At 49.8% G+C, this 18155-nt stretch overlaps 2 protein-coding genes across 2 annotated transcripts in view; both read left to right on the top strand.

The window, feature by feature from the left end:
• LOC114067600 (protein SCO1 homolog, mitochondrial) overlaps nucleotides 1-1254 on the top strand; it is an 8813-nt gene extending 7559 nt beyond the window's left edge. The window contains exon 6 of the mRNA XM_027903157.1: nucleotides 294-1254. Coding sequence (XP_027758958.1) covers nucleotides 294-422 — 129 coding nt within the window. The 3' untranslated portion in view covers nucleotides 423-1254. The remainder of the gene's footprint in view (nucleotides 1-293) is intronic.
• A 14065-nt stretch (nucleotides 1255-15319) lies between these two features.
• On the top strand, nucleotides 15320-17972 carry LOC114067598 (myosin-3-like). The gene is made up of 2 exons (XM_027903155.1): nucleotides 15320-15520; nucleotides 17561-17972. Exons 1-2 carry the CDS (start codon nucleotides 15335-15337, stop codon nucleotides 17918-17920), a joined length of 546 nt encoding a protein of 181 aa, XP_027758956.1. The 5' UTR covers nucleotides 15320-15334; the 3' UTR covers nucleotides 17921-17972.
• The last annotated feature ends 183 nt before the right edge of the window (nucleotides 17973-18155 follow it).

Genomic DNA, 18155 nt, shown 5'->3' with positions numbered 1-18155 from the left:
AAGACAAGGCACAATAGGTACAACTTACCCCTGGGGAGATTCCAATTAGACACAAGAGGAAAAATTTTCCCAAGTAGAAGAGTCAGCCATTGGAATAATCTCCCCAGGGAAGTGGCAGTTTTCCCAACATTGGATACGTTTAAAATTTGGCTGGACAGGGTTCCTGGGCCATCTTGTCCAGGCTGTATTTTTGCCAAGAGAGGTTGGACCAGATGATTCATGAGGTCCTTTCTGACCTGGTGGTGTGTGATTCTGTGATCTCTTTCACCAAGCTGTGTTGTGCTCTCTTGCAGGTGGATCACACAATAATAATGTACCTCCTGGGGCCTGATGGTGACTTTGTGGACTATTATGGCCAGAATAAGAGGAGCACTGAGATTTCGGCTTCTATTGCTGCACACATGAGAAAATACAGATCCTAAAACACAAAGTCTTCAAAGATTGCTGTGAACGTCACCTGTGGGTTTGGCTGTGGTTGGACACTGGAGTTAAAGCAGAAGCACACAAGTGTAACATCCTGTCACAGCATGCCCCCTTTCTTCCAAACAAGAGAGGCAATCCTGTTTCTGCAAATTGCCATTACCAAAGATCTCTGCAGAGCCTTCCCTGTGGATATTATTTGCAGCAAGATCTAGGCTACCAAGTGAAATTGGGGACTTCTCTGAATCATTGTTGGGAGCAAAAAATGGAAAGCACTTTTCATTTGAGAAGAATGTGTGTGCTCCTGGTAAAATTAGCTGGTATCTCTTGGCAAGGCACCAGCAAAGGACGGTCACTGCAGGAGGATTGCTTGGTGAAAAGCCATGGGGCCATGGCATTCTCAGAGGAGCTGTGCCCTCTGTTTTTTCTGTACTGTCTTGCCTTCTGGGAGAGGCAGTTGCACTATTACAAGCAGGGGAGCCTTAAGAGTGCTCCTTTATCCAGGTTAAGGAGGTGAAGAGCACAGAAAGCACTGGCAGTTTCCATGCCTGAGACCAGCCCTGTAGTGTGCCTGATCTCTTCGTCTGAATGAACAAATGAAAGGGTTTTTTCTGCTGATTTTTCCAGGTGAACACTGTTCACTTATAAGGAAAAGAGAAATGGGTTGCAAATAGGTTTTTCTTCTGATGTAAATGATTGTGTGCATAGTTGCTCTGATTGTGCTGAGCAGGGAAATAGGAGGGTGGAGGGGGCTGTGTCCATGCAGAGGGCTGGCAATCAGATGCATTTTATGCAGTGCAGCATTTGAAAATAAAGATTTCTTTGTATAGGCAATATATATTTTTCTTTCCTTAGTTAGGTTTGCCTAGAATATCACCACAGCTTTGTATGCCAGTCAAGCTTCATGTTCTTGCTCTGTTTTCCTTCTTTCTAAAAAGCAGTATTTATTTCTCATGCACACCAGAAGCCCAAGGTGCTTTTTTAAGGCAGCTGAACCCCACAGAATGGCCCACTGGAGATGAACCAGAAAAGTTCTTGATGTGAGTCCCAGAGTGTCTTAGACTGAACACAAGTGTTCCTGCAGGTAGCACTGGTGTTCTCCTGAGTGTGGGAGAGAACATTCCTGTCCAAGGGAAGGTGCAAGGTCTATGGAAAATTTCTGTCTTTCCAAAATTGTGAAAAGCAGTAAACTTGACCTGTTCCAGAGCAGTTCTAAACCATAACTGAGTAGTGCAGGCCCCATCAACTGCCCTGTACTGTGGTACCTCCTGAGGGTGCCTGGAATGTTGCTGTGATAGAGTATGTCTCACATGGAGTTGTTCTTGTAAAGCGCTCTCAAGGAAGGAAGGTTCCCAAAGTTCCAAGCTAGGAATTTTTTTCTTTGCCTCTCAAATACTACATAGTTTAAAGAAGGGCATTTTTTGTCTTTTAAAGCAAGATTTTTTTAAAATCAGTTTGCAGTGGGACTTTTAAAAAGTGCCCTAGTAGGCTTAACCTCAACAACTGAAAAGGAAATTAGGGTTTTTTTCATCTCTTTGTGCTGGCTAGGTTGATTGCAGCAGGCAATAGGAGTGGTTCCAAAGGAAATTTCACACTTGACTCTTCTATCAGTAAGAGGGTGTGTCAAATCCAATGTGTTATCAATGGTATTAGTGTCTGTGATAAGTGGTACCCTGGCAATAATGACTTTGTTTTCATGGAGGGGTTGCAAGTGTCAGCATTGTTTCAGAAGAGCCTTTCCTTGCTGTTTGGTTTTTCCCCACAATCCTGGAGGTAACGAATTTCCCAACTTCCATTACAGAGCTGACTTTTGGCACCTCTTGGCCCTGCATTTCCCTGTGCAAGTGGCTGTGACCAGTTTATTTTGAAACAAGATGGGCCATGGCTTGACCTGCTGCTGATAGTCCTGTGGAAGCTGGGCTGTAGACCTCTGGGGCTCCACCAGGGCAGAGTAGAGGGACAAAATTCCCTCCCTTGACCTGGTAGCCATGCTTCCCTTCATGCAGCCCAAGGTATGGTTGGCTTTTCTGGGCTGCCAGTGAACATTGCTGGGAATGCTGAGCTTCCTGTCAACCAATGTGCATCAAATACCGATGTAGGAGGCGTGGTGGGAGTGGGACTAAGCAATGGAGCAGCTGATCCAGGAGGACTCTTTGCCCCTTTGAAGTTTCTGCTTCTCCTCATTATTCCCAAGCACTTAAGATAGCCTGTAGAGAAAAGGTGGATTTCGATATTGTAATTGACTCTTTAGGGAATGGAAAGACTCATAATACTTGTTTTTCAGCCATATCTGTCTTCCAAAAGAAGTAGAAAGAGACTATTTCAAAGGCTAAAGTGCAGAGGGTTGATTGTGGGGCTAAGGGAGAGGGAGGGTGTATTTATTTAAAAGCCTTTTATGTAACTGATACTGAGTAGAGGCGTGGTTTGAGTTTGTAAGGTAGCCTGTTCCAGGCACAGGGCATGGCCTGGGTTCTTGTCTCTTGTGGCAGCGTAGGGATCTCCATCAGCAGCAGGCACTGACATGCCAGCATTGTCTTTGTGCCATGTGGGCATTTCTTCCTTCCCACATCAGTGTGAAAGCTCCTCACTGAACCCTCCCGTGGTGTCTGGGGGCTCTGACTACCCTCCTGTTTCCCAGGGTATAAAAAGCATGGCAGTTTCCTCGAGCCTTCCCCAAAATCATGGTGCTTCTGCTGGTCTGCATGGAACGGAAGCACAAAGGGGCATGTGCAGGCTCCACAGCAGGAGGAGTTTAGAGGGAGGGAGTTTAGCTAATGTAAAGGAGACACTCATGCAAAAATATCAGGAGAGGGCCTGTTGCTCACTACAGTGATCTGCAGTAGGTTCTGATCAGTTGTTACTGGCAACAGGAAAGAAATAGTGAAAACTGTAGTTCCTGAAGGAACTTGGTGCCTTGGTCTAGTAGCCATGGGGGTAGTGGACCACGGGTTGGACTTGATGATCTCAGAGGTCTTTTCCAACCTGGCTGGTTGTATGATTCTGTGATTGCTGGATAATGGTAAATTGCTGCTAAACAGCTACTGCTCACCTCATGTCTGTGCAACAAGTGCTGGCTCTGTAATGAAGTCAGTCCTATCACAAGATGCTCCTTTTTCTGTTGTGTGACTCCACGTGACCCCTCCCATGCATTTTCACATATGTTGGGTACTTGGTCTCTGTCACAAGTGACACCTTCAGGTCTGTATTTATTCAACCCTCTGTGAGTTCTTGGTGTCAACAGAGTCTTCAGGGCCAAGTCTCTGCCCCATCCCTTACCATCCCGTGGCTCTGCTCTGCACAGCAGCCTCTGCCTGCCCTTCTCAAGGTCTGCTGTCACAGCAGGCTTGTATTTCAAATATTGCAGCAGTGTGTTAGTGCCAAATACCTTATTCTGCACCGAGTACAGTCTGTGTAAAAGCAGGATTGTATGGGGCAATGGTAAGTAAAAACAAATTAGCCAGAAACACCTGCTCAGAAGAAAGAACTGGTGTTACAGCTGAGCCAAGTTAAAGCAGGATTGGGACAAGGGGTGCCTCTGTCCCAAGGCTTTGCAGACTCAGCTCATGGGCTGCAGCCTGGGAAGAGTTACCCCATCTGTACTGATTTCCCTAAAGCTCATTTGCAGCTGACTCGGCTGCAGAGGCAAATGCAGGGTTCCTGTCTTCTCCCAAATGTTTTGGCAGAAGTGTCACGTCCTTTTTCTTGTTTTTCTGTGCCCTAAGAGGCAGAGCCAGCTGACCCAGGAAGACGGGTTGTGTGGGAAGGGCCCAGAGAGATGTAGGATGGAGGGATGTGTCCCTTGCCTCCCAAGAGGATGTCCTGCTCCTTTCTGCCTCTCATACTGACTGTGCTGATCACAGTTCCCTTGGCCTTTCCCAGGAGGGAAGCTTTCTTTGATAGTGAGGCGGTTTTTTTGTTGTGTTTGTGGGGTTTTGGTTTTGTTGTTGATGTTTGGTATTTGGTTTCTTATTTGTTTGGAGTTTTGTTTGTTTATTAAAAACAACAAAAGTGTTGTTCAGGCAAGTGTTAGGCTTTCACTGCCCTGCCTTGCTGACAACAAGGAGCACAGCTCTGTTCCCTGCATGTTTAGGAGGCCCAAGGGCTGTGCCAGGTGATCAGTGGGAGGAGAGGCAGAGCTGGTGTGGGGGGTGGGGATGGGGAATGTGCTATGGGTGCTTGGAGATGCTTTGTCAGGGGATGTTCAGCATTTCTCCAGCCCAGTATTGGAAATGGGACAAACTCCCTCTGTAGGTATTTTACCAAATTCCCTGTAGCCCCGGGCACAGTGCCTGGCCCACAGGGAGGGAGCCCAGCTCTGGCAGGGGCAGGTTTGTGGCGGGGCTGTGCTGGTCACTGGCCTGGGGGTGCCAGGCTCCCTAAGTGGGTCTCCCCTCTGGAAACTACTGGAGGACAAGTTTCACTTGGGAACCAAATTTGTTGGAGCCTGGTGCTGTGCCAGGTGAACCTGTGCTACCTTGGGCAAATGGGAACCCCTGAGTGCCCATGGCAGAGGGGGGCAGAGCACAGTCCTGGCTGGGGCCAATCCATGGAGCTCTGCTGCGTGTGCCTGAGGCATTCCCAGCCCCAGGATGTGTCCTGGAAAATACCAGTGGAAAACAGCATCTCCTCCGAGTGGCTGACATCCCTACCACTGGTGCCATCCCAGGCTGGGGGCTAGGGACAAGATGTCTGAGGAATGAGGAACAGCTCCATTTGTCTACCCAAGGAAGGCAACACATTCCTCATGCCATGGAGGAGCTCAGCTAATGAGTGATACTAATGCCACCTGGATGAAGCTGGCTGTTTTAGGAATTTTCTCAGCACCAGCATGGGCACAGGCAGGAACTGAAGAGGTACAGAGACTGTGGCTTTAAACATCTGCAAAGCCCTGTGTTATATTTTTCAGTCCAGATCACAGAATAACACAGATATGAAGGACCTTTGGGAGGTTTGTAGTCCAACCTCCAGCTCAAAGTAGGGGCAGCTGCAAGGTCAGACCAGGATACTTCAGGTTTTAAACAGCTAGGGCACAAAAACCTCCAAGGATGGAGGCTTCATAACCGCTCTAGATGGATAAAATAATGTTTCCTGCTAAAGCAAGTATTTTTCTTCATATCCAGTTTGAACTTCTCATTTCAACTTCTTTACCAGGGTGAAGAGACTGATTCCATCTTCTTTACAACCTCCTCATGGGTATTGGAAGGCTGCTGTTAGATCCTCCTGAAGCCTTGTCCTTCCCAGTCTGGGCAAGCCCTGTTCCCTCCTCCTCTCTTTGTGTTGTATGTGACGGCCAGCTCAAGGTCCCTGACTGTCTTGATCTAAGATTCTCACACTGTTCCCTGCCCAGTCCCAGCATGTGTTTTTTTAAGGATGTTTTCCTTACTGAGTGCAGGACTTTGCATTAGTCCTTGTTGAACTTCATAAGGTTCCTGTCAGCACATCCTCCGGTCTACCTGGATCCCTCTGGATGGCAGCTCTGATCCAGAGGTTTGGCTGTCCCTCCCCATGTTTGCCTCTGTGGTGTTTCCTCTGCCAGGTGATTGGCAAAGGGGCTGCCCCAGGCACATGCCCCATCAACAACTGTCCTCTCCTACTGCCCAAACAGGTTCTTCAGCCACCTGGATGCCTACCCAGCCAGGCCATGAGCTCCTCTGCTGGACACAACAGTGATGTGGCAGGTGGTTCTGGGAGCTGAGGTTGGTCAGTGCCTACTGTTCTCTCCACAGCTGCAGATCTGGTCATTCCATCACAAAAGGCAATCGGGAAGGGCAGGTGTGATTTACTTCATGATAAATGGACATTGACTGTTCCCAGCCACAGTCCCAGAGATGTACTCCAAACACATTTCTCTGTGTGTTTTTCCCCATCTCCATTATTTTTTGTCTGCATCTAAAGAAGAAACCTCTCAGAAAAGCAAGCTAGTACCTCCTGAGAGGACGTGGGAGCAGGTTGGGCCTTGGTCCACAGTCATCTGGACAAAACCCAAATCAGGTTTTATTTTTCCATACTCTGTTGTGACATGTGTATTCCCAGTGCGAAAATACTCTCTGTGCCTGCAGGGATAGCCAGAAGGGCTCAGCCCAAATCCAGTTTTGATGATAAGGAGATTGACCTGGATCACAAGGCTGTGACACAGGAATGTATCTGCTCCATGTGCAGCTGCCGAGCTCCCGTGTGCAGGCGGGTGCAGCAGGGGCTGTGGCTCCCTGGCCTGGCCAGTCTGGGCCTGTCCTGGGTGCTCGTGCCAGAGGAGCTTGGTTTTGCCCAGGAGCTGTGCTGGGGCACTGAGGGCTGCCCTGCTCATGGGTGCTCACACAGGGCTTTGTGCACTCCCTGGGGTCTGTCCCCAGCCAGAGCATCCTGCTGTGCCCTGGAGGGACTCTCCAGGAAGATTTCAGGGCAGGTATTTCCCACAGCACTGGATTTACCTGCTGCCTCCAAACAAGCTCCCATCCCTGTCAGTGCCAGCTGGGCCCCTCTGTGCGTCCAGGGCCTGGTGGGTCACCACAGGGGCTTGCTGGCCTGGGCCTGCAGCTGCTCCTGGGTTGGTGGCCCAGCTGTCAGCAGCCATGCCCTGCTTGGGACAGATTTGTACCAGCAGCACTTTCTTTGAGACAAAAACAATCTCAAGAGCGCTTCCAAGCCACTCCAAAGCACAAACCTGCCAGCTTGACTGAGGGGCAAGCTGCAGTGCCAGTGAGAGAGGGCAGGGAAGAGGGCTGCAGTGCCAGTGAGAGAGGGCAGGGAAGAGGGCTGCAGTGCTCAGGGCAGCTCTGCTGTGCCTCTTGCAGGGGCTCAGAGATTGGAAGCTGCTTTTGTGTCTCAGGTCCCTGTTCCTGGGTATTGGGGTTACAGGGAGGCAGCAGGGGGGTTTCTACTGGCACAGCTGCCTCAAGCACAGGCCAGAGCAGGTTGTGCAGAGGGCAGCAAAACACCAGCATTAGCCCAAGTGATGGGACAGACCTGGGGACAACCGTGGGGTGCCTGGAACACCGAGGTGTGCGCTTGAGCTGACACCTGGCCCTGTGGCTGCCACAGGCCCTGCAACCCTCCAAGCTCTTCCCAGCCCTGTTGTTTTTCCCTGACCCCCTCCCCTGGGGTGAGCAGTGCCGTGCTGCTCACAAAGGAGTTCACCTGGTGCAGACTCAGGGTTCAGGTCAGCTGCTGTGGGAGTTCTTCAGCAACTGCAACCATGGCACTGAGCTGCAGTGACAAAGTTTTCTGGCCACTGCAGGAAGCTGAAACTCAGCATCCTCCTGCAGCCACCCAGAGCCACTTCATCCTTGCTGCTTGCTCACAGCCTGAGGAAGAGAGCAAGTCTTGCTCATCCCCAGCCTGGGCCATGGACGTGTGTGGTTGGAGATACTGTTGCTCTTTCTTCCTTTCTCAGTGCCTTTGCAGATATCTGCATTTTATGAGCCTTTTCTCACTTGACCAAACTTACGTGGTCCCAGCACTGACCCTGCATTCCAAAGATGAGCTCCCATCGGCCCCTAGCCAGGATCTGGAATGAGTGAGAGGTCTCACGTGCTCTCTGGTGAACTGATGGATGGAGCTGGAGTCTCAGCACTGAGTTGGGCTCTCCAGCACCTGCTGCAAATCAGGTTGTGTTTCAGTCAGGTAAAAGAAGCAATGCACGGACTTCTGAGGGGTCAAAAGAGCTGGGAACAGCCTGCACTTATGCACTGAGGTTGCTGGTTGCAGCCAAAGCTTTCCAGTCCCTGCTGCTGGAGTAGCTGTGGCTCCAGGACAGTGTGTGCTGGGGCTGCTCAGGAGCCCCCCAGCCTTGGGGCAGTGAGTCTGAACTGAGTGAAGCACTTACTGTGGTCTGTGCTGTGGGGGAATGGCCACAGTCCTTGCTGTCAGACACGAACTCACAAGCAGGTCAGTTTTACTGGATTGCCCTTACGAGCAATCTGGTGGCCTACAGGGAAAGGCAAAAAGCTGACTATTTGCCTACTGGAAAAGAATTTAAAAGGTTTGGGTTGGTTCAGCAGCTCTACATTAGTTGTATGTGCTGCTAGGAGGATGAAGGTCTGTGCTGGGGAGACCTGGGCAGGAATGACTGCATTCATTCCTCTGTACAAGAGCCAGCTCATTCCATGTTTTAAGCTGTGTATTACTAGTTTAATAAAGCAGGTTCCTTCAGCATGCCAGGGAACTTACTCAGCTGCAGCTTACAAAACCTCCTTGTTCTCCCAAAGTTCTTTGTGCAAAAATAGATAGACACCAACCAGTAAATCCACCTTTAATTTGTGGGGGTATATTGAGCCATGAGTGCCCTTTTCTGAATGCAGGGCAGCACTGAAAGCTCCCTGGCAGCACTGTGATGAGAGAGCCTTGCAAGGCAATGTGGCTCGTGGTGACTCCCTCGCGACCTTCACCTTAGGACAGCTCTGTGTCTGCACTGATGTTGGCAGCACAGAGCAACAGATGTACCTGCAGCTGCTGTTCCTGGGGCTGTTTGTGAGTGGATGTTCACCTACACGAGTGCCCTGGGCCTTTCTGCACTGCCCTAGGAAGGCTTTGGCCACAAAGGAAGGTAATCCACTGCCCTGTGGCCCTGAGAAGCTGAAGCAGGGTGGTGTTGGCCTGGGACTCACCAAGGACACTCTTTTCCTAGGACATCATTTCTTGCCTGCCCAAACCCCAAGCTTGTAGCAGTCCTGGCTGGAGTTGAATGGTGCTCAGGGTCAATCTTGTAGCCTGTGGTGAGCAGCAGCCCCCTTACCCCAACTCCAAATGCAGTTGGCCTGTTCATGGGAGTAATCTGCTCTGGCTGTGTGGGTGGGGGGGAGGCACAGTGACCCTGGGCACCAGTAACACTGAGTCCAGATGAGCAGGACTCCAGAGCTTTGAGCTAAGGAAGGAGATCCAGGCACTCAGTGAGTAAAACAAAAAGGCTGCTTTTCCCTGTCAAGCTCTTGTGAGGCAAAGAAATAAGTATGTTTTGCTTTTATAAGAAAATGTTGGGAATGGATGTTGTCCAGTCTGTTCATTCCTTGGCTCCCATGCCCTCTGAAATGGCCTGTATGTGCTCAGACACTTTGTCATGGTCGGGGTGGAGCCCTCATGCTGAAGCTGTGGAGCTTGAAGGGTAATTTGCTGGGATTTGTTCTTTCATTTTCCATAATAACTGGGGGCATGTTGCAGTAACCAGCCCCCTGGTTAGGCACTGGTGTGTGGTCCCTGCAACCCCTTCTGGAGCTTCTCACCAGTTGCTGGGACAGAAGCAGCAGATGCCCCACTGCCAACCATGACTCTTGGCTCAGGCTCAGCAGCTGATGAACCTCCTGCCCAGCCAGATCCTGCTGTCTGCAGGGCAGAGGGGACCTGGCACCATTCCCTCTCCCACCCCATCCATGGGAAGCTGTTCTGGGGTGTCCACCTGACTCAGGGATGTGAAACCCCTACTCCCTGCCCCCAAATCCAGATCTGTGAAGTGAGAACCACTCATCAGCCTGGGAGGTGTCTGGAAAAGAGGGGCAACCCCAGGGCATGGTGGGGACACTGTGGGGTGTGTGGGGAAGGACTGGGTGATCAGCAGGGGGTTTGTTCCCCATTTGTTCCCTGTTTGTTCCTCAGGGTTCCATGATCTTAGGGACCAAATCAGAGAGAAGGTGTTTGCAGGGAGATCAGCGTTGCCCAGTCTGGTACTGGCACTTTTTTATGGTTTTGAGTCCATGTTGAAAAGATCTAAGCCTGCTCTCACAGTACATGTGCCCACTGCTGCTCCCTGCAGTACATGTGCTCCAAGCCCCAGGCCCAGAAATCGTGGATGTATTGTGCTAAATTTTTCCTTAAAACTTTCATTGGAGACATCTGGCAGGAACAAGGACAGCCCAGGCATTTGATATCCCAAAAAGCTGAAAGGAATTGAAACCAGAGGCTAGTGAACATTAGAAAGAAAGTAGCAAGGAGCACCATTCCTTGTGTCAGAAGACACTTAGCTGCAGTGATGGTTTAGCTTTAGCTGCAATTCAATGCACATTATCTCTATGCTTCATTCCAGTTGGTTTTAGTGCCAGAGACTTTTGAAAGAGCAGCTGTAAAGCAGAGCTGCAGTGCAGAAGGACTGTGACACTCACCTTGGGCTTCCTTAGAGTGCTTCTCTCCAGGTAATTTATATTTCTGAGAAAACCCCAGTAGATTCAGCTACAAGCTCTTTAATTAGACATTTACCTGGAGTAATTTTCAGTGACAAGTAAGAGCAGGTTGATTTTGGAAAGGTCTACACATCCCTGCTGTGCTGCGTACGCTGAGCTGCCCATGCTGGGCTGTGCCCGCAGGGGTGGAGGGACGGTGCTGGCACCCAACTGGTCCCACCACAACCATCACCTCTGTGCTATTCCAGTTTTGGGTTTTCCTGAGGGCGAGCAGGATCCTGCACGAGTGCACAGATGTCACTTGTGTGTGGCCTGTTGTAGCTCATGGCTTTGTGGGTAGGAGACTTGTATGGTCCTGGGGACTAGGTGAAACACTTGAGATGTTTTACAGCTCTGGCAGTGCGATAGGAAGTATCTTCAGGAACAGGACCAAGTACCAGACATTATACTGGGAGCACAGTGTCCTCCAGCTGAGCCCTGGAGCCTCCAGGCTGCAGCCAGGTTTCCTTCTGCTGCCCCTGCTTCTGACACTGACTCCTAACATCTGCCTCCACTTCTGCGGAGGTGAGAGACATCAGCTGAAAATCCCAAGGCTAATAAAAGGTTTGATTTCGGGTCTCCTGTGACTGGAGCCCGCCCAGTCACTCCAAAGTGTGGAAAGGTGGCCCATCCCCACTTGGGTGCTTAGCAAAGTCCCTCAGCTCAGGCTAAGCAGATCCCCCCTTTTTCAGAAGAGTTTGTGATTTGTCCCTCTGGGTGACACAGCACAAGGAGCTTCATGTCAAGTCCTTGGGGACTGGATGACCTCCTGAAATCCTGTGCTCAGAAGCTGGAACCCAAGTGTCACAGCCTGCTTTGAGCCTGATCCAGCCTCTTCCCTGTAGAAGAGACAACTCATTCCTTTATGATCTCCCCTGCAGAGTGGGAAGGCCAGCTACCCTACCAGAGGGAAATACAGAGTTTCTAAAGTAGTTGCTCTCTGGAAAACTCCAAACACACACAATAACAACAGTAATCTTTCTTCAGCTTGCTGAAATTTTGGAACTTTCTTGATTGGCTTGAAACACCTGCAGTGTCCCACTCATTCCACTCCCACTGTCATTTATAAGGGAGACATAAGTTTTGTATCTGTCATGGGACTCTGATTTTCAATTGCACGAAGCTGTCATCCCAAATCATACAGCTTGTCAGTCATTCAGGGGCTCTGAAGCAGAGGCAAGTCCAGACATAGAAAGGTTTGTACACTTATTTCTTGAGACAGGAAAATCTAATGCATGTCCTTAACACCAAGGAAAAAAAAAATCAATAATTGAGGTGTGCAGATTTACCCACACTCCCCGAGTCTCGACATCCCTGCTTTGCAGCACAACAGGCATGGTTTTGTATCTCAGCCCTTGCTCCAGGCTACCTTCTGTTAAGATTTTACATCAACTACTATCTTGACAGATGTTTTCATATCATGATGGGGAACAGCGTAAAATCAGAGTGTGGCTGTTGTAATGCAAAGTGGGGCCTTTCCAACAGCAGGTGTGGAATAGCAATGCTGTGGTAGCTGGTTGTGTAGGTCATGGATCAGAATTAGAGATCTGAAAGTAATTAATGTGTATTTTTTTCAGCTACTAACCCTTGCTAGGCTGGGGAGAACATGAAGTGATACTGCAGCTTTTGGATATAGTGGATGGCCCTGAGTTAGAGACAGACTAGGATGGTGTCGGTGCAGGGAATTCATAGTTCATGAGATATATGGCTGTGGTGTCCATTTTTAATGACCTTTAATGAAATTACGGGCAACGTGGAAAATGTTTTTCAAAACGCTGGTGATTCACACTGGCAATTCACTATCAGGAAAAAGTCCCCAGCTGCTCATTGGTCTGGTGCGTCTCAGTTTTTGCTCTCAGTACATCCCCTGTGCTGAGTTCAAAGGGCTGATGACAAGGGATGAGGGCTAAAAAAAGCTTTTCCCTCATCCTGCAGGCTTAGGGGGATTCTAGGAATTCATAGTTCATGAGATATGTGGCTGTGGTGTCCATTTTTAATGACCTTAAATGAAATTACGGGCAACATGGAACATGTTTTTCAAAATGCTGGTGACTGACTCTGCTGCAAACCCACAAGGTCAGTTCTTGTTGGGCAAACACAAGGAGGGTCAGCCACTGTGGCCTAAAGACAAGTGATGGCCCCTGTGCTGCAGCAGCAGCTGCAGGTGTCCCAGGGTGCTCCAACTCAGAGTGGTGCTTTGGGAGGTGGCAGGAGCTATTTACAGTGGGCTTCTGGCTTCACACAAGTCCTGTAGGCTTCATTGTGCTGAGGGAAAACTGGTGCTGTAGCCTCGGATGAGCATCCATGCAGAGCAGAGAGAAAATGGGGCTTACAGAGCAGTGACAGAAGATGACCAGAACAGAGATCCTTCCTCCCCTGCACCAGGAGCTCTATCTGTGCATGAAGCTCCCACTGCTCCTGCCAGTCATCACCTGGCTGCTCTGTACCAGCCAAACCGTGTTTGGGACTGGGAGAGCTCCCTTCAAAGCCCACTGTGTCCCCAGGGAACTCATACCTGCTTTTCAAGAGTTTTTGAGTCAACTTTGCTGGTTTTGCTAAAGTCGGTGAAGGCTTGATCTCACTGGAAATGTGCACCTGGGATCACAGGTTTTTAGGCCAAGAGGGCAGTACCCCAGCAGCAGCCTGGCTGTGCTGCCCTCAGATGGGAGAGCTCAGCTCCAGGTCCTGCCTGTCCCCCAGCCTCTCCTGCAGGATTGGGGAATTTTGCTGCAGGTGTATTTTTCTCCCTTTTCCTCACTGTTTTCCTGTGCTTTTCAGGGCACCCACGTTGGCTGAAGTGGATTTGAGGGTGTTTTGGCAGCGTGGTCTGAGGAGCCTGTGGCACAGCCTTGCTCTGGGGAAGGGAGAGGGATGACTGAGTCTGTGGCCAGGCCTTACTGCCTGAACTGCCCCAGGCAGAGTTGCAGAAGGGCAGTGTGTCCTTGCTCAGCCTGTTTGTCCTAGACACAGCTGTGCCTTCCCCAGGCACAGCCAAGCTTGTAGCCCCAGGGATTCAGGTGAAAGTGCTGCTCTGGGTCACCAGTGCTCAGGACTGAGCAGAGCTGTTACTGTCCTAGCAGGCTGGCAAAGGGGGCAGTGCTCAGTGGTTTTGTGGCTACTGTGTCCTCTTACCCATATCCTTCTCACATGGGAATTGCAATCATCCACGTGTAAGAACCCTCCTAGAACAATGTGATGAGGCTTCTGCAGCTCCTTTTGGCAGCAAGGGCAGTGAATATCCTGGGCAGCCAAAATTGTATTTGGAGGTACATTTCTGTACCATATTCATGGTTTGGCATTCATGAACTGTCCACCCCTGGCTAGATTTGGGTGTTGTTCTTTCTGATTAGTGTCTATTTTGCCACGGTTTGTCACATCATACGTCAGTCACAGCCTCTTGTCCATTCCTCCCTGAGCCCTCCAGTGATGGGAAGCCACAAGAGTTGCCATAACTGATCCTATCACCTTTTTTCCTTTCCATGACCTTGCTCTCCACCCCACACAGGGCTGCTTTGGGTTCCCTGACCACTGTGCAGCTCTGCCCAGGCATCCTGTGAGCAGGAGCAGGGAGGCAGGTCCCTTCTGCACTGTAATTTTGTTGACATGTGGGTGAGAGTGGAACGAAGTGCTGGCCATGGTCACAGCTGGCAGGAGAACATGTGCCCAGGAGAGGAAATTCTCACAACAAAGGGTCTGCAAACCACAGATGGGTCCCAGAGTTACCAAAACTGGAAAAAGAGCAGCTCCTTTCCTTACACACTGTATATGGCAGAACACGAACATGAACTGTGGGCAGGCAGGAGTGTTGATCCCTTCCTCCCAAATATAGGGAAGGGGCTGAACCAAGAGCACCAGGCTGAGCCTATAAAAGCAGTCGGGGAGAAAGCCCTTGATGGCTCCTGATGTCCTGGCCATGCCTGTGGTCATGCTGTGACTGACCTGCAGAGTGGCAGAGGGCTCCTGACACAGGTCCTGTTCCCTGTGCTTGGAGCTTCACGAGGCTGTAGTGCTTGCAGTGGGAATTCTGCTGTGGATTCCCTGCTGGGCCGTTCCTGGGGCAGGGAAGGGCTGGTCTCAGCAGGTGTGGGTGCTTGCAGTAAGTGAGGGTGTCGGGCCTTTGGAGAGGCTGCAGCTTTGGTGAAGCCTGACCTTCCACTCTTTCTCTTGCAGAGATCTGAGATGTCAGCCCGTTCCTTCCTGCTTTCTGTTGACTGATTGTTAAGGTGAGAATTTAAGGTATGAAAACTAATATCTTGCCCAGGCTGGCATGAGCTGATTTTTGCCTTGTGCTCACCGTGGACAGGTCCCTGTTCTTCCTCCTGCATAAGCTGCTCGTGTCCATTCCTGCCCACTGTGGCTGCCCACCAGGGGACTAGGACAGGCTCCATGTTAATAAGGAGTGGGGAAGTCATAGATGAAAAACTAGGAGAAAAATGGTCTTCAGGGCTTCACTTTTTCTAAGAACTATGTTAATCCTTTAGAGATCCGTCCCCTTTGCCACACTTCCACTGGGAGACATCCTGCTCCTCTGGGCATGGATTTCCTTTCCCTGGGGCCATAAAAGGTGGCAGCTCCTTTTCACTACCTTGGTACATTCCAGCTTCGAAAGGCAAACATCTCCCTCAAGACCTGCAGCAGATGAAGGCTGGGAGGGGTGAGCTTGGAGCAGACAGCTGGGAAGAGCTGTGGATGTTCTCTGTGCTCTGAGGAGTGCCCAGGGGACCAGCACAGGGTGTATCTTTTAGCTGCAGCCGTGAGCAGACCCTGCCATGGAGGTTTTCGGGGAGGCGGCGCCGTACCTGCGCAAGTCAGAGAAGGAGAGAATAGAAGCCCAGAACCAGCCATTTGATGCCAAGACCTACTGCTTTGTGGCTGACCCCGAGGTGGAGTACACCAAAGGGAAGATCAAGGCTGCACAGGATGGGAAGATAACTGTGGAGACAGAGGATGGCAGAGTAAGTGAATTTCTCCTGGCCCTGCTGAAGGACCCAGGGCATCTGCTGGGGAGGGCAAGCAACGTGGGAAGAACTAGAGTAGCTCAGGCAAGAAATCTGCAAGAAATCTGCCTTGCTCTGCCCTCCAACTGGGACCAGCACAGCCTCCAGAGGAAAGCACAGCTCTGGATGCTGGGATAGTTATTCACTGGATAATTATTCTTGGTGTGGGCTTTAAAGAGCAGGCAGTGTTCCAAACCAGGCTGGGTTATTGCCTTGCCAGTCTTGGCGTTCCTCAACCGCTGCCTTTAAAACTTTCTTAGCTGTCATAGCCATTGATAAATTCTTTCCTTTACTGGTAGCAGAGCAGACAGATAATCTGAAAGTCCCCTTTGCATGAGAAATTGTCAGTGTTCCTGGCTGCAGTTTCCCAGAGGAACCTCCAAGGTGTTACTCTTCCAAAAATGCTGAAATGTCATAGCAGCTCATGTCCTGACAACTTTTGTAACAATAACTGCAGAGGCTCAAAGAACCACCTCGACCAACATCTTGGCAGTAGGTGCTACAAGAGTTTTAGAAAGCAAGTAAAGGGTGAGCAGTGATCCACAGCAGTCTCAGGGAAGTGACTGAGGCTGCACCAGGCTGAGATGCACAAGATCCTGCTTTTCTAGGGCCTGACTATTTTATGTCCATTTGGGCTTTTTGCCTCTGTAGTGGCCTGTGGGAAAGATTTCCACAGTTTAAAACTGGAGTAAGTGTAAAGTCCTTCCTTTTCTCTGCTATTTGCAACCTTACCTTTCCTTTCGCAAGGAGTAGAGGAGAATAATTCTTCCTTGCTGTGGCCATGGTTCTCTCCTTTTCACCCCCAAACTCTCAAGTTGTACTCTCCTCATAGAAAAACCATTTCGTATCTGTGACCATCTTTGTTTCTCTTCTCTGGAGCATTTATAGTACAATTCTATCCCTTCTCAGAGGTGTGATCAGTAATGAAGGTGTGAATGAACTGATGGGCACATCCTACATAACACTCCCTTCTTTTCTCCCTTTCTTTTCTAACTATTCCTAATATTTTAGAGCTTCCTGCCCTCTCCTGAGCACTGAGCTGCCCTTGTGTTAGTAGTGACCCCCAGGTATGTGCTGTGAGGAGCAGTTAATGCACAATCTCTTGTTCTATATGGAGACTTCCTGTGAGTCCTAATTGCTCAGGTGTTTGAATGCTTTAGAAAGGTATTTAGGGATACATATCACAAAACTGCTTTTGTAAACTGAGCCTGTAATTCTTGCTTTCTCAAAGGAGTCCAAAGACCATTCCCTAGTCAGGACTTGAGGTAGGAAGTAGTGTTCTGACTTTCTGAATCGAATACGATTCCACACTATTTCTTCCCTGCCCTGGACTAGTCAGCTTGGACCAGTCCATGGGAGCAACAATTTCAGCAATGGATAAAAACAGTGGGATAAATCAGCTGAATAAATTACAGCAGGATTTTCAAGCTCTTTCATGGTTCAGAGTGGTTGAGATGAGCTGCTACCAGCTGTGAACATCTGCTTTCCCGTACATCTGCTGCCTCTCCCAATCTCCGCAGGCTCTGGCTGTGTGAGGGGGTGGTCAGGTGGTCACCCACAGTGTGAGCCCGGCAGGAGTTGCTGTTTGGAAGAGATAGAGCTATTCTTTAATTAGGAGTGGTCACAGGCAGGAGTGGAGCAAGTCTGTCCCAAAGAAGGATTTGCTGTTGATGAATCTTGTGCTGAAGACCTGAAGTTCATAAGCAGCAATAATGTGTAGAAAGATCTGGCCCAGCAGAAATGCTGTCTTTGTGCTTGTGGCAGTTCCAGGACAGTAAATGTACATTGTGTCGGTTTGCCAGTATTGTAGAGCTCCTGGCTGGCAGCAGTGTTTGTCCTGAAATAGCCATATCCTGTTTTGCACAGTTAAACAGAAAGAAAAATATGAATTAGAGCAGACTTACAGATGTTCTTACTTCTCTGTGTCTCAGTATGTACTTAAGAAAGGACTGCTGAGAGTTGCTGAATCAAGGTTCACTCTTTCTTTCTGAATTATAGACAGTTGCTGTCAAACCTGATGATGTGTATGCCATGAACCCACCCAAGTTTGACAGAGTGGAGGATGTGGCCATGCTGACCCACCTGCATGAACCTGCCGTGCTCTACAACCTCAAGGACCGCTACAGCTCCTGGATGATCTATGTAAGTTCCCTCTTCTGCCAAAGGAGAAAACACAGCCACAGGAGCTGGACTTCAGTGTTCACTCTGTTCCATTTTTTCCTGGCAGACCTACTCGGGTCTCTTCTGCGTCACTGTCAACCCCTACAAGTGGCTGCCCGTGTACAACCCGGAGGTGGTGTTGGCCTACCGAGGCAAGAAGCGCCAGGAGGCCCCTCCACACATCTTCTCCATCTCTGACAACGCCTATCAGTTCATGCTGACTGGTGAGTTTTGCTATTTTGATCAGAATATGTCAGAAATGCAGTTCTGCCAAGTGCCATTCCACTCCTGCCATGGGCTCGGTCACCTCTGCAGGGTGCTACCCCAGCTCCTTGGTCTGGGTGGAGTGTAGATTATCTGCTTAGTTTCCTAGCTACTGTGAAACTATTTTAACTGTGGATGATGCAAAACCTGCTCCAGACAGCTTTCCCTG

This window comes from Empidonax traillii, unplaced genomic scaffold, assembly GCF_003031625.1.
Source record: "Empidonax traillii isolate 1590-97213 ecotype Southwest subspecies unplaced genomic scaffold, ASM303162v1 scaffold937:size346366, whole genome shotgun sequence".
Classification (NCBI taxonomy): domain Eukaryota; kingdom Metazoa; phylum Chordata; class Aves; order Passeriformes; family Tyrannidae; genus Empidonax; species Empidonax traillii.
This window is presented reverse-complemented; position numbering and strand designations above follow the sequence as displayed.